The sequence below is a fragment of the Centroberyx gerrardi genome, chromosome 2 (genome assembly GCF_048128805.1).
Source record: "Centroberyx gerrardi isolate f3 chromosome 2, fCenGer3.hap1.cur.20231027, whole genome shotgun sequence".
NCBI lineage: Eukaryota > Metazoa > Chordata > Actinopteri > Beryciformes > Berycidae > Centroberyx > Centroberyx gerrardi.
Genome location: NC_135998.1, coordinates 29,333,957 through 29,346,180, shown reverse-complemented (window position 1 = coordinate 29,346,180; position 12,224 = coordinate 29,333,957). Strand labels below are relative to the sequence as shown.

Sequence of the window (12,224 nt, the reverse complement as noted above, 5' to 3'; positions counted from 1 at the left end):
AAAACTTTGTTTGGAAAGTTGGTTGTGCAGTCATTTCCACAGGTCCCTATGTTTGAAATGTAGAACTTGCCCACTATGAAGAGCTATTCCCGAAGGCAATATGACAACATGAATGTGACATCATATATTTTAAAGAATACCTGGAAAATTCATCATCACATAACACAATGTAGGACTCTGATGTAACCTTTTGCACACAAAATGTCAGAATCTCTCAGAGCAATACTGACTGCTTTTCAGATCCAAAGTCCGACAGTGCATGACTCTCAACCCATTTGACCACTTATTCGACCTTTCTAGCCCATTATAGTGAGTGCAGCTGGTTTCACCAGAGTTAGATTCACAGTTCAGCAGATCAAAGACGAGCCCGATAAACCCCAGTCTGACTCATTTATCTGTTGTGCAAGTAATTAAAAGGCTCTGTTCTTGTTCGATACCTAGCACCATTGTTCATGTACTCAGTTCCTGATTTGCAGCGGTAATGAGATTTCTAAATACAGCCAGCTATAGAGTTGACTTCAGTATTCTCAGCTTGGTCAGAGTGGCAGACAGTGATGACAGTGGCTTGGCACCATGGCACCATTCATAAATGTGAACATTGATTTTGTATTGCTAAATAGTGATGAATCTTCCACATCTTCTCTGGGACTCTTCTTCATTTGATTTCCATGCATCTCAGATTAGATCTTTCTCCCGTATGCATTATTAATGCCAGGCCCATATAGGCTGTCTGAAAGAAATGATAGGCAGGGAGAGCAATATTTTATGCTCTCTGTCTAAAACTGCAGAAGATGGAAGATCACCTGTCTGTCAGAAATGTTAAAAATCTATCTAAAAAATCTAATAGTAATGAGATAAGGGAGTTGTGTTTAGATGTACAAGGCAATTGCATGCTGTTTCTGTACAGTCCTATCTGTGTATCGCACTTTTTCCATTTCAAGTTCATTTCCAGTGTGAGTAAAGTGTGCTGAAGGTCAGCAGCAGTCTCAGAGGCGTTCATTGAACCCCTCCTGTGACAAGCTGAGGCTGATTAGTGACCAGGTGTGGGAAACCTCTGAAGGGAATCATTCAGGTGATGAAACTTCCTCCAGCTGATAATTGTGGACCTTTAATCTCTCAGAGCCGCGCACATACGCTCAGCCTCCTAGAAGAGAGCGCTCTGTCCTTGATGAATCCGGCTCATGGAGTCTCAAAGATAACGTTATCAGATGAGTCCAACGTACAGGACTGGCCATGGAAACAGAAGAGTGTGACCTGTCGGAAGAAGCAGGGGAAGGATCTCATGTATTTCTTCTTACCACAGAAAATTCATCAGTGACGGGGACGTTACTGGACCATCACTACAGTCTCTTTGCCTTCATTATGATCGGATAATTGATGCATTTAGTCTAAGATAGTTGATCTTTGCCAATCATAAGTCTCCCTTCCCTCAACAACTACTGTCTCAGTGTCCTTGAGCAAGGCACTGAACCCCAGCTGCTCCAGTGGAGCTGCTCAGTGGCTGACAGTAGAAGACTGTGGTTTTACTGGGAAGCTCCCAGTGTGACTGTGTGGAACGTGAAGCAGAGTGGGACTGGAAAAGAGCATGGAGCTCTGTCAACTTTCCCTGGATAAATAAGACAAAATACAGAAAATATCTGGATTGTTAAAAGTTCTTGTAGCAGTCGAATCCAAACACTACAGCTGCACCTGTTGTACTTGGCTCAGTTCAGAGTTAATATAATTATTAAACTTCAAAAAGGTTAAAAAATATGTAAGCAATCAAAGCTGTTTTAGATGGAATTGTCTGCTAAACATGGCTATTGACTCATGATCAATGATTAACATGGCCAAATGTATTTTTCTCTCTCAGTTTCAGCTTGTGGCAGATCTGTTTCAGGAGAAGCAAGATGGCAGTTCCTCATCATCTTCCGGCAAGTCAGCCAGGGTGAATGTCCGAGCAGCCAGGCAAACTCCTAAAGCTCCCAACAAAGAGCACAGGAAGAGCGTAGGACACCAGGTCAGCAGTCAGTCACACCCAATTTGTCTCTCAGCAGGACACGCTGTCATTGTTGCTGCTGTTTTTGCAGCGCCACTCATTTCTTGCTCTGTCTATTTAGTTCCGCAACTCCCTTCAGCTTCTCATGGAGACCCTGAACGCCACAACCCCTCATTACGTGCGCTGCATCAAGCCTAATGACGACAAGGAGGCATTCTCGTGAGTGAACTGTCTTTGATTGTGTTAGCAGGACAATTAAGCGTTGGGGAGTTTATTTTGTGTGAGTGAGTTCAAAGTTTGTTTGGAGTCAGCAGCTTCTTTCTATTGGGATACATCAAATTACATCGCATTTACTTATTACAGAAATGATGTGTTGTTATGTAATATATTTTTATGTAAAAGACACAAGTACTTCATTTATTATTCCTTCCATACATTACAAGACTCATGAGTCCAATAACTGAGCAGCATCAACTATTTAAGGCTTTCTTGAAATTCCTATTCTTTCCATTGTAGTCTTACTGATGCTAATATATGCAGTTTGCGTGCTTGGATAATACAAACCTAATAAGACAAACGGGTTTGCTGCCATCAGGAGGTCATGGGCAGTTCATCAACAAAGTCACAAGAGCTTTGATCGCCACACTGATCCTCTCCTACTTCACAACCCTCTGATTTGGAATTATCAATCTGGCCATCTCATTTTCAGAGACTGCAAAGAGGTGGATTTTGTAGTTTTGTTGGAGTAATTCAAGATAAGAGAGAACAACACAAAGGAGAGGACTGTGGAGCTGACAGAAGCAGCCATAACATGTGATTGTAGCTTGGGGTGGGGAGACAGTATTTATTCAAAATATTTACTTTGAGAAACATGAAGATGAAGGAAAAATATCTCATAACGTGATAAAAGTACTGGAAAACAATTGATAGTGATGTAAAACAGGGGGAATGCAAGAAATGAGCCAAAACTCCAATCACCCTGGAATGATCCTTTAAGATTTCTGTGGACACTTAAGCTGAACACAGAGTGAACACAAATGATTTTGGTGTTTTTAAGGATCAATATGACAAGTATAGTATGCCTTTTACAGATTATATAATATTTGCTTCAGAAAACAAGACAAGAAGAGAAAGTTCCGGTTGTGTTCTCTGCTGTGTGCATCTTTATGCATTTTTTGTGTACAAGGACTGCTTCAGGAGCGCTAAATTAAATGATGAGGCTCAGTCACATGTTGTTGTTAGACTCAGCTAGCAGCTGACACAGCAGCAATCCAGTCAGCTCCAAACACAAGTATCTACACATCATGGACATTGTGTTTTGGGCGCAATGTTAAAGAGAAAGACGAGGTAGGGCAAAATGTTCCAGACTGTGCTTCAGTCTGAGTGCTAACCTTCCTCTCAGTTCAGAAATCTTTTTGAACTTTGTCTGTTTTTGTTGCTGTAGGTTTGACTCGAGGCGAGCGGTGCAGCAGCTGAGGGCATGCGGGGTTCTGGAGACGATCCGCATCAGTGCTGCTGGGTATCCATCAAGGTGAATCCACTTCCACTTTTTATGTCTAATTTTGCTTCTCAGATATGTTTTTGTGTTTTTGACATATATGACTGCTGTGGTAATTACAAAAATCTAGTTTAACGGTAGTCTTTATGGTGTAATCGCCCAGTGTTCAGACAGCACTGAAACCCAGACATGGGACAGATTTCTAATGTCTCAGCGCTAACCTCATTTCACCGTCTGCATTATGCAAATTTGAGCCGTACCACAGATATGACTGAGGTAATTTGGTTGTTATGAGTCAAGTGAAATTCTACGTGCAGCATTTCTGTATTTTTCGCTACAGGCCCAAACCGGTAGAGAAAGTTCTTCATCTTTGTCTTTTTTTATTGCTTTCTCATCCAACAGTAGCTCTCCTCCTGGTCTTAATAGGGTTGGAATTGAATTCCTTTTCTTTCTCTTGAGTTATGTGCTTCCCCGAGGCGTCAGAGGACAGAAAGTCACCACTTCCCATGAAAAGTCTAAAACAATCTCGGTCGGTGCATGACAGAGAAATAGTGAGGAAGAACAACTTTTATGCTGTCATTTTTGTTAGATATTAAGGGACTTAAAGCAATATTCCACTTAGTTTTAACATGGGGGTTATTTGGCTCTTGACCACCATGAAAACCAGAATATAAACTAATCACCATCATTCAACAACATTTTCAGTTGACTGTGGGTCCAATGCATTTTTATTGATAGAAGAGAACATAGTGGAGGGATACCATTTAGGAGAGATAGTTCCTGTTTGGGAGACCAGATCTACTTTTATTTTTAAATACTAATTTTAGTGTAAACCAAGAATAGAAATACAAAATAAGGACAGACCCAGGACTGCTTTGTTGTCTTAAAAGCAGGATCTGTTGTTGAATCTGTTCACCAACATGTTAAATGTCAGTTTTCAGTCTATTTTCGTGGCTCATTCAAATGAATGGGAAGTAGAAATCTGAACACTACAAACTCATCCAGCTGCATCTGATCTTGGTGATTAGTTTATATTCTGGTTTTCATGGTGGTCAAGTGCCGAATAACCCCCATGTTAAAACTAAGTGGAATATTGCTTTAAAAGTGATAGGATTTAATGTAATGTAACATGAAATGTTATCTAATGCAATATAATCATGTAGTTTACAGATGTTCCGCATTTTTAATACTTGCATAGCTCTTTCTGCAGATATTCAAATCCTGCCTCTCCTGTATCCACCCAGCTCTGTATCCATCAAACCCTATACAGGAGCAATACATCATACAGGGGGAGTGCGATCCATTTAAGGAAACAAAACACGAGTTATATTTTTGTTTCGTAACATCCAGCTACCTGTCTTTCCAGGTGGACATACCCAGACTTCTTCAACAGATACAGAGTGCTGATGAAAAAGTCTGACATGACCATAGCAGACAAGAAGCTGGTGTGTAAGAACCTGCTGGAGACCTTGATAAAGGTAACAGACGCTCCCTTACTGAAGCATACTATGAATTACACAAAGGTAAAGGAATGACAGCCATAGTTAAGTTTCATAAGAAATCTCTTTGACCTTCATCGTGTTCTTCCTTGGTTGGCAGTATACTTAAGGACTTCTCTGCAAATACATTATAAACTTTTGATTTATTTAGGCTAAGCTTTTTTTATTTTTTATTTTTTTTATTTGGCACTTAGCAATGTATCACCTTGGTACATAGTTCATAATTCTGACTGATTGAGTAACACAAATGGGGCTTGCTTTTCTTGTTGATCTCAGGACCCTGACAAGTTTCAGTTTGGTAAGACCAAGATCTTTTTCCGAGCGGGCCAAGTGGCCTACCTGGAGAAGCTAAGGGCTGACAAGTTTCGCTCAGCCTGCATTAAGATCCAGAAGACTGTGCGAGGCTGGCTGCAGAGAGTCCGCTACCGCAAGATCCTCAAGTCTGCCATCACTCTGCAGAGATACGGCCGTGGATACTTGGCCCGCAGGTTAGGAAACCTAGCACATCTAGTGTTTTACTCGTTGTAGTTATGAGTTGTTACTTTTGTGAATAACTATTCCCTTTTCTTTTCTCTGTCTCTCTCCCACTCTTTCACTAATTCCTTATCCTTTTTTTTTTTTCAGGTATGCAGAGCAGCTGCGTCTCACCCGCGCTGCCCTCACCTGTCAGAAGCAGTATCGCATGGTGAGAGATCGACGGTCTTATTTGAGAGTGAGACAGGCCGTAATCACCATCCAGGCCTACACCAGGGGCATGTACACACGCAGGATTTTCCAGGAGGTACAAAACAAACTTTGTCCCATACCGATTCCGCCTCCGCTCACTTTCTATCACGCACAGACACTCTTTCATTCTCCACTCAAAGAGTTTACTTCTTTTGTTTACCCTCGCTGATTGTTTCTCTCTGGATTACTCAGTCACTCTCATTTTTTCATCTGTTGGATTTACTTTCCCATACATTTGCTCCTTCCGCCCTGCCCCCCGTTACAGTCACAGAAATTGATTAGATCTCTATCTAAGGGAGAACTAGAAATAATCGGTTTGTGGTTGTCCTATTTGTAGTTTACGTGACCAGTGAATTGGGCACAAAGTGCCTTCAATTTGACTTGGAATGTGATCAGGCGGACTGAATGCTGCTTTGGTTAGCCTTCAGACTGCTTGGTTGATTTTGATGTCCTGATAGGCTTTTCAAGCTCCTTGGTGTCCCCTTTCACATTTTGTATGATAAATGGCACTTTGGCTTGAACGTCAACGCTCTCCTCCTTTGCAGTTCCTCCTGCACCACAAGGCTATGATCATCCAGAAGACCGTCCGTGGCTGGCTGGAGAGGAAGAAATTCAGACGAGCACGCAATGCCGCCATCATCATCCAGTGTGCGTACAGACGCATGCATGCCAAGCGGCAGCTCAAACAGCTCAAGATTGAAGCGCGGTCTGCTGAACATCTGAAGAAGCTCAACACTGGCATGGAGAACAAGATCGTCCAGCTACAGAGAAAGATGGACGATCAGGTAGAGTAGAGCACAGCAGGCCTTTTAAGATGCACGTATACATATAATGCATAATACATGGTTCAATATAGCGTAATTATTCAATAATTAATTATAGTTATAACAATATATAATAGTTTCTACTACTGCTACTACTACTATTACTATTACTACTCCTACTACTAGTACTACTACTACTCCTACTACTAGTAGTACTACTACTAATAATAATAATAATACTAATACTAAATAGTTATTAAGCAACAGTACTGCCCCTAAGGCCAAGGAGTTAAATTCTTGCCACCAAAAAGAGTTTTTTCCCCCAGGTTTTCTTGGAATTTGATGAATTTGCTGTGATTTTGTAATATTACACTGTGTATGAGAGCTCTTTCTTGTCGATCCCGCTGTAGTCCAAAGAGTACAAAGCCCAGAACGAGCAGCTGTCGATAGCCAACACCACCCTGGGCACGGAGATGAGCAAGCTGCAGAAGGAGCTGGAGCAGGTTCGCAGTCGGCAGGGCGACGGCAGCCAGCTGACTTCCCTGCAAGACGAGCTGGAGAAGCTGCGGGCGGAGCTGCAGGAGGCCTATGCCCAGAGGAAGAGGCTGGAGGAGGAGCACAGCAGCGAGAAACTAGGATTGAAGCAGGTGAGCTGAAGAGAAGAAAGGGCGCCTGTCTTATTCAGTAGTGCTGTTTTTCAGAATTATATAAACAGGGTGCCGCTAACCTACTTAGTGAAATCCTGCTTACTTAAAAAAGTCCAAAAGAATTTATGCAGGAGTGAGGAGGAAATAATAATCATTATCCACTTGAAATAGATATAGGCCCCTATATCTTTGTATCTCAGCAAGACTCCTCATCTCTTTCCATTTAGATAACGCATTATGATAAGTATCCTGACATATATATTCTCAAAGCCCTCCTCTCGGTATGAATATAACAAAGGCCTTTCAATGCTTACATTAAATAACAGCACCAAGGAACTGCTAAATTACTGTGAACAGAGCACTTAGAAAACACCTTTTGGTCAGCTTAATTATCAAGTGATTTCCTCAGCCCAACTTGCCAGAAATCTACTGTACTGTATCAGCGCTCTGACGCTGATTATAGATATTATTCATGTTTTTTAGTATATCCAGTTGACACCCAGGAATTGAGTCATTATTATGTAGATTGGATGCAGGATTTTTATGTGCCCCCGTTGTATTTGATACCTCTCTGGTCCCTCTTAATGATCTTCTGAAGTTAAACTGCAGCGCATTGCAGGGGGGCATCCCACTTTCTGCAGCAAGCTCAGCCCAAATACCAAGGATGACTATGAACACACACACACACACACACACACACACACACACACAGACAGGAGTAGCCCTTTTGCTCACTATGCAATACAATGTAATCAATAAAAAAGTTTTTTTTCAAGCATCTCCAGTACTTGAAATAGAAAATGAAATGGATAAATCACATTTCTTGCCCATGAACTCTCTTTACCACTCTTGGTGTTATTCCCTTTTTATATTATCAATATTCTTCTTATTATTGAATACCTTCTTGTGTCTTTTGCTTTAGAGGGTGGAGGAGCTGGAGAGGGAAAACTCCATGCTGAAAAGTGAAAAGGAGGAGATGAACCAAAGGATTCTTCAGCACTCCAAGAGCACTGAAGGTGAGCAGCAGTTTTTTTTTTTTTTTTTAAGTTTTACTTTTAATGACAACAATATGTGCCACTGTTACTGATCTACCTGTTTATACTTTGGGTCTTATTCCTCTGCCCCGAGGGGAGGGATGGTTTGTTCCCCCGCACAAGAGGGTTTCTGTCTGGAAATAGGACAAAGTCGGTAGGAACTGCATCAGGTTTCGCTGCAGCAATGTGGAACTTTTTCTTTTTTTCTACTTGTGGTCTATGAAAAGTACCATTGTTTGCCGCTAGTTTCGCAGGGGAAAAGTAGAGACCCTCAACTACACTGCCACTAAATTCTTAACTAAACCTTTAGCTGAGAAGCACAAATAAGGAAAATGATACGCAAATGAAGTGAATTGCCGTTTTATATATAAAATACCCATCTTGTGTATTAGTGTGATATTAGTACTTAGCACTGTTCAGTTTATGCCACAGTGTGATACATGGCTTCCACTGGACTGATTAAAACTGGCTTCCACTCTTTGCTTGTGAAGCCAACGGCAAAGAGAAGTTATGACCTTAATATTGGCTTTATACTTACTATATCTCAATGGTCCCCTTAGAGTGAATGATACTGCTGGAGCTATACATTGTCTTTATGCTGCAGAAGCAGCATTTTATCATGTCTGAAAGCCATTGAACTAGGATTTTTACACCAGAGAATTGTTTTTATTTAAAATCAGCAATGGTCTTTTCTGCTCTTTCTCAATTTCTTTGAATAAAGGTTTGATATACAGTAGACCTCCATGAATCTACCAAAGGAAAGAAAAGAGCCAATACTGCTGCTCAGTGCAGCACATAAATATTTTCTTATATATCTGTGTGTCCGTTGTATCAGGATAATGTCAGAAATATAGCACTGTTTCAGAGTTGTTACATGAACCTGGGCTGTATGGAGGAGATGGAGATAGGAATGGCTGCTATGCCGACAGTTTTTTTCTGAATGGCAATGTTGTACTGTTGCTGTTCTGGAAACACATTAAGAGCAAATGTGAAAAATGTCAACCGGAATCTCCATGTGCAAAGACTAGCAGACATCAAGGAGCCACTGTTACTGGACAGAGTGTGATGGTAACTGATACGGCTGGCCTGTGTCTTTCAGACCAGGAGAGCAATGCCTCCCAGAGGGAAGTCTGTCTGCAGACGGAGCTGGACGAGGAGAGGCAACGCTACCAGAATCTGCTCAAGGAGTTTTCTCGACTGGAGCAGAGATATGACAACCTGCAGGAGGAGGTCTCTCTGGCCAAGGTAATCACTGTTATCGATCATATATTAGAATGTATTGCTCAAGTCCCGGTGTTTTTGTGTTAAGTACGGCTATACATGTGTGTTTTCCCTCAAGATGAAAACCATAGAGGTGTGTGAATGCTTGTCACAGTATAACCCAAACCATTCAATGTAGCTATGACATTGAGTATAACAGTGAGTCCAAGTGCATGTGAAGTGATTCCCTGCCTCCCATGATCCTCCAGTTCCACCCCGGCCACAGGAGGAACCCATCCAACCAGAGCAGCTTGGAGTCGGACTCCAATTACCCCTCGATCTCCACTTCGGAGGTCGGAGACACCGAGGACTCCATTCAGCTGGTGGAGGTAACACACCTGTGATGATGACTGCGACTATAAGCATAAAAGGAGTTTGCACTTTCCCAGAATACCCAGTAGAGCCGAAACGCTGTGTGTCATTGATAATGGTTGGGTTTACTACAGTCTCACCTCATTCCCTTTTCCCCCCTGCAGGAGATGGGAGTGGAAAAGGCTGCGATGGACATCAGTCTGTTCATGAAGCTGCAGAAGCGGGTTAGGGAGCTGGAGCAGGAGAGGAAGAGGCTGCAAATCAATCTCGACAAGATGGAGGAGCTTGCCAAGCACAAGGTAAGACTTCTCAGTGAATATTTATTCACTGTCAAGGGATGCACTGTAATCGCTCATCTCAGGTTCACTTCACAGAATTAAGTCCCAAACAGAAGTCTAGTTTTTGGGCTTATCTATGCAGGGAAGTGGTTTGATTCATGTGAATGGGTTTAAACATCAGGACTAGGATCCTGGGGTTGGTGCATGAAGTCACACTTAACATCTTATAACTTAAATATCTTGATTTTGCTTCATAAAGCTAATCATTAATTGTGTACTGTTTACTACCGTTTAGGGCACTGAGTCGAGGAGCCCCACCTCAGAGCAGGAGAGTGCAGATCTGGCGTACAACAGTCTCAAGGTACAAATCTACCTTCCTCTCTCACACACATACACACTATCTCCTCATCACATTAAGAAAATGAACAAGCTGCATTCTGTAATCTACCCATCTTGATGGCTTTTCTTTATGAAATGCTGTAGGCAACCGTGGTATTACCACATTTCAGAATCTTGGCTCATTTAAGAATTGGATTGTTATTCATTTACAATCAAGGACCACATTAGAAATAAGTTTATGACTGCGATGTGTCATCCTTAACAGCCGTGTAGATGCATTGTTTAGTACTTTGCATTGAAATAAACTAAAGACCATATGAAATGAAACCATTACTTTTTTGAGTTCAGTGATGTTCATAACCAGAGGGTCATGCAGGCCAAAACATTCACGTTGAAATTTGTTCTGAAAGCAGCCCAGAATACTTTTCCCTCGTTTAAACGTTTAGCAAAGGATAGCTTACTCCACCTGCAATAAGAGGCGTAACATTTTGATGGATGTTTCATAGAGCATGAGAGTTTGTTTTTACTACGGATTAGTATGCCAGCAAGTTCAAAAGGCACAATGATCCCAGTAAGTGTGTTGATAAAATCTGTTTGACTGCAGTCATATTTCTTTTCATCACTGCTTTTTTTATTGCTTCCTCCTCATTCACCAGACTGATGTGCCCTCCCACTTTCAACTCGCACAACTGTCACTCCTTTTTATCAGATAAACAGCATTCCTCTATTTAGAAATTTAGAAGGTCAAAAATCTTACATATTCCTGAAGGATTTCTTGGAGCAATCAGGTCTTGAAAACTCATCTTGGATAGAAACTTTGGGGCTTAGTTTCTATAGTCATCTTGTCTCGTGAGTCCACTCTAACCATCTTCACTCTGGCACTGTGTCGCTACAGAGACAGGAGCTGGAATCGGAGAACAAGAAACTTAAGAATGACCTAAACGAGCTGAGGAAGACCATCGCCGACCGCGCCTCCCAGAACAGCTCCTCCAATGAGCTGCAGGACGGCTACAACGTTCTGCTCAGTCAGCTGAAAGCAGCCAGTGAGGAGCTGGAGGCCCGCAAGGAGGAAGTCCTTATTCTCAGGACCCAGATCGTCAGCACTGCCCAACAGCAAGAGAAGAATGATCATATAGTAAGTCAACTAAACATGCAATACACTATGTACAATTACAGCTCTCATTGTACATGGAATTTTATTTTTTTATCTAGAATATAACAAATTATAGTAAGGATCGTGTGTGTATAAACGCAACTTATTGCCCCTTTAATCCAAGTCTGCTGATGTTTCTGTTTTGTCTGTGGGTCAGCTGGGTTGATGGGAGGTATATTTAGTTGTTAGTTAATTTGGGTCAAATGCCTCAGTGATTGAAAGCACCTGATAGTGATGGACATTTACGTAACCGCCATGCTTAAAAATATCATCGTAACTGTCCTATTAAAAAGCAAAAGGCAGTGTTGGAAAGATGTCAGCGTCAGGCATTAACCCTTACCCAGACACTAGCTTCAGTGTTACAGGAGTTGTGTGGTGGAAAATTGACAGTGACACACACACACACACACACAGGCTGATGGACAGGCTTTTAACCTGAGAGGCGTTAGGTAAACCTTGAGGGAAGGAAGAGCCTGATTCATCCCCATGGCACTGAGGACTTCATTCATTCAGATGTAGAAATTAATGAACTCTTAGAAAAAAGTGAAAAAGTGGGACCTTAGAGGTTATCCTGGCATTATCATCAATTGTTGTGTTTTTTGTGGTTTTCAAGGCTTTTGATGCCATAGGGTGTTTTAAGAAAGATATAGCAGGTTTTAAAGAATACAGTGGAAGCCATTCACCAACACAAAAAGGCCACCAAATATCTCAATTTAAAATCACTGACACATAACAT

At 41.6% G+C, this 12,224-nt stretch overlaps 1 protein-coding gene across 3 annotated transcripts in view; it reads left to right on the top strand.

The window, feature by feature from the left end:
* myo5b (myosin VB) overlaps window positions 1–12,224 on the top strand; it is a 47,604-nt gene that overhangs the window by 27,567 nt on the left and 7,813 nt on the right. For all 3 annotated transcript variants that reach the window (XM_071914298.2, XM_078286356.1, XM_078286355.1), the window contains 14 exons: window positions 1,853–1,999; window positions 2,100–2,197; window positions 3,423–3,509; window positions 4,843–4,954; window positions 5,252–5,463; window positions 5,600–5,756; window positions 6,247–6,486; window positions 6,876–7,112; window positions 8,035–8,128; window positions 9,246–9,391; window positions 9,616–9,735; window positions 9,883–10,017; window positions 10,292–10,357; window positions 11,231–11,470. In XM_071914298.2, coding sequence (XP_071770399.2) covers window positions 1,853–1,999; window positions 2,100–2,197; window positions 3,423–3,509; window positions 4,843–4,954; window positions 5,252–5,463; window positions 5,600–5,756; window positions 6,247–6,486; window positions 6,876–7,112; window positions 8,035–8,128; window positions 9,246–9,391; window positions 9,616–9,735; window positions 9,883–10,017; window positions 10,292–10,357; window positions 11,231–11,470 — 2,091 coding nt within the window. The remainder of the gene's footprint in view (window positions 1–1,852; window positions 2,000–2,099; window positions 2,198–3,422; window positions 3,510–4,842; window positions 4,955–5,251; window positions 5,464–5,599; window positions 5,757–6,246; window positions 6,487–6,875; window positions 7,113–8,034; window positions 8,129–9,245; window positions 9,392–9,615; window positions 9,736–9,882; window positions 10,018–10,291; window positions 10,358–11,230; window positions 11,471–12,224) is intronic.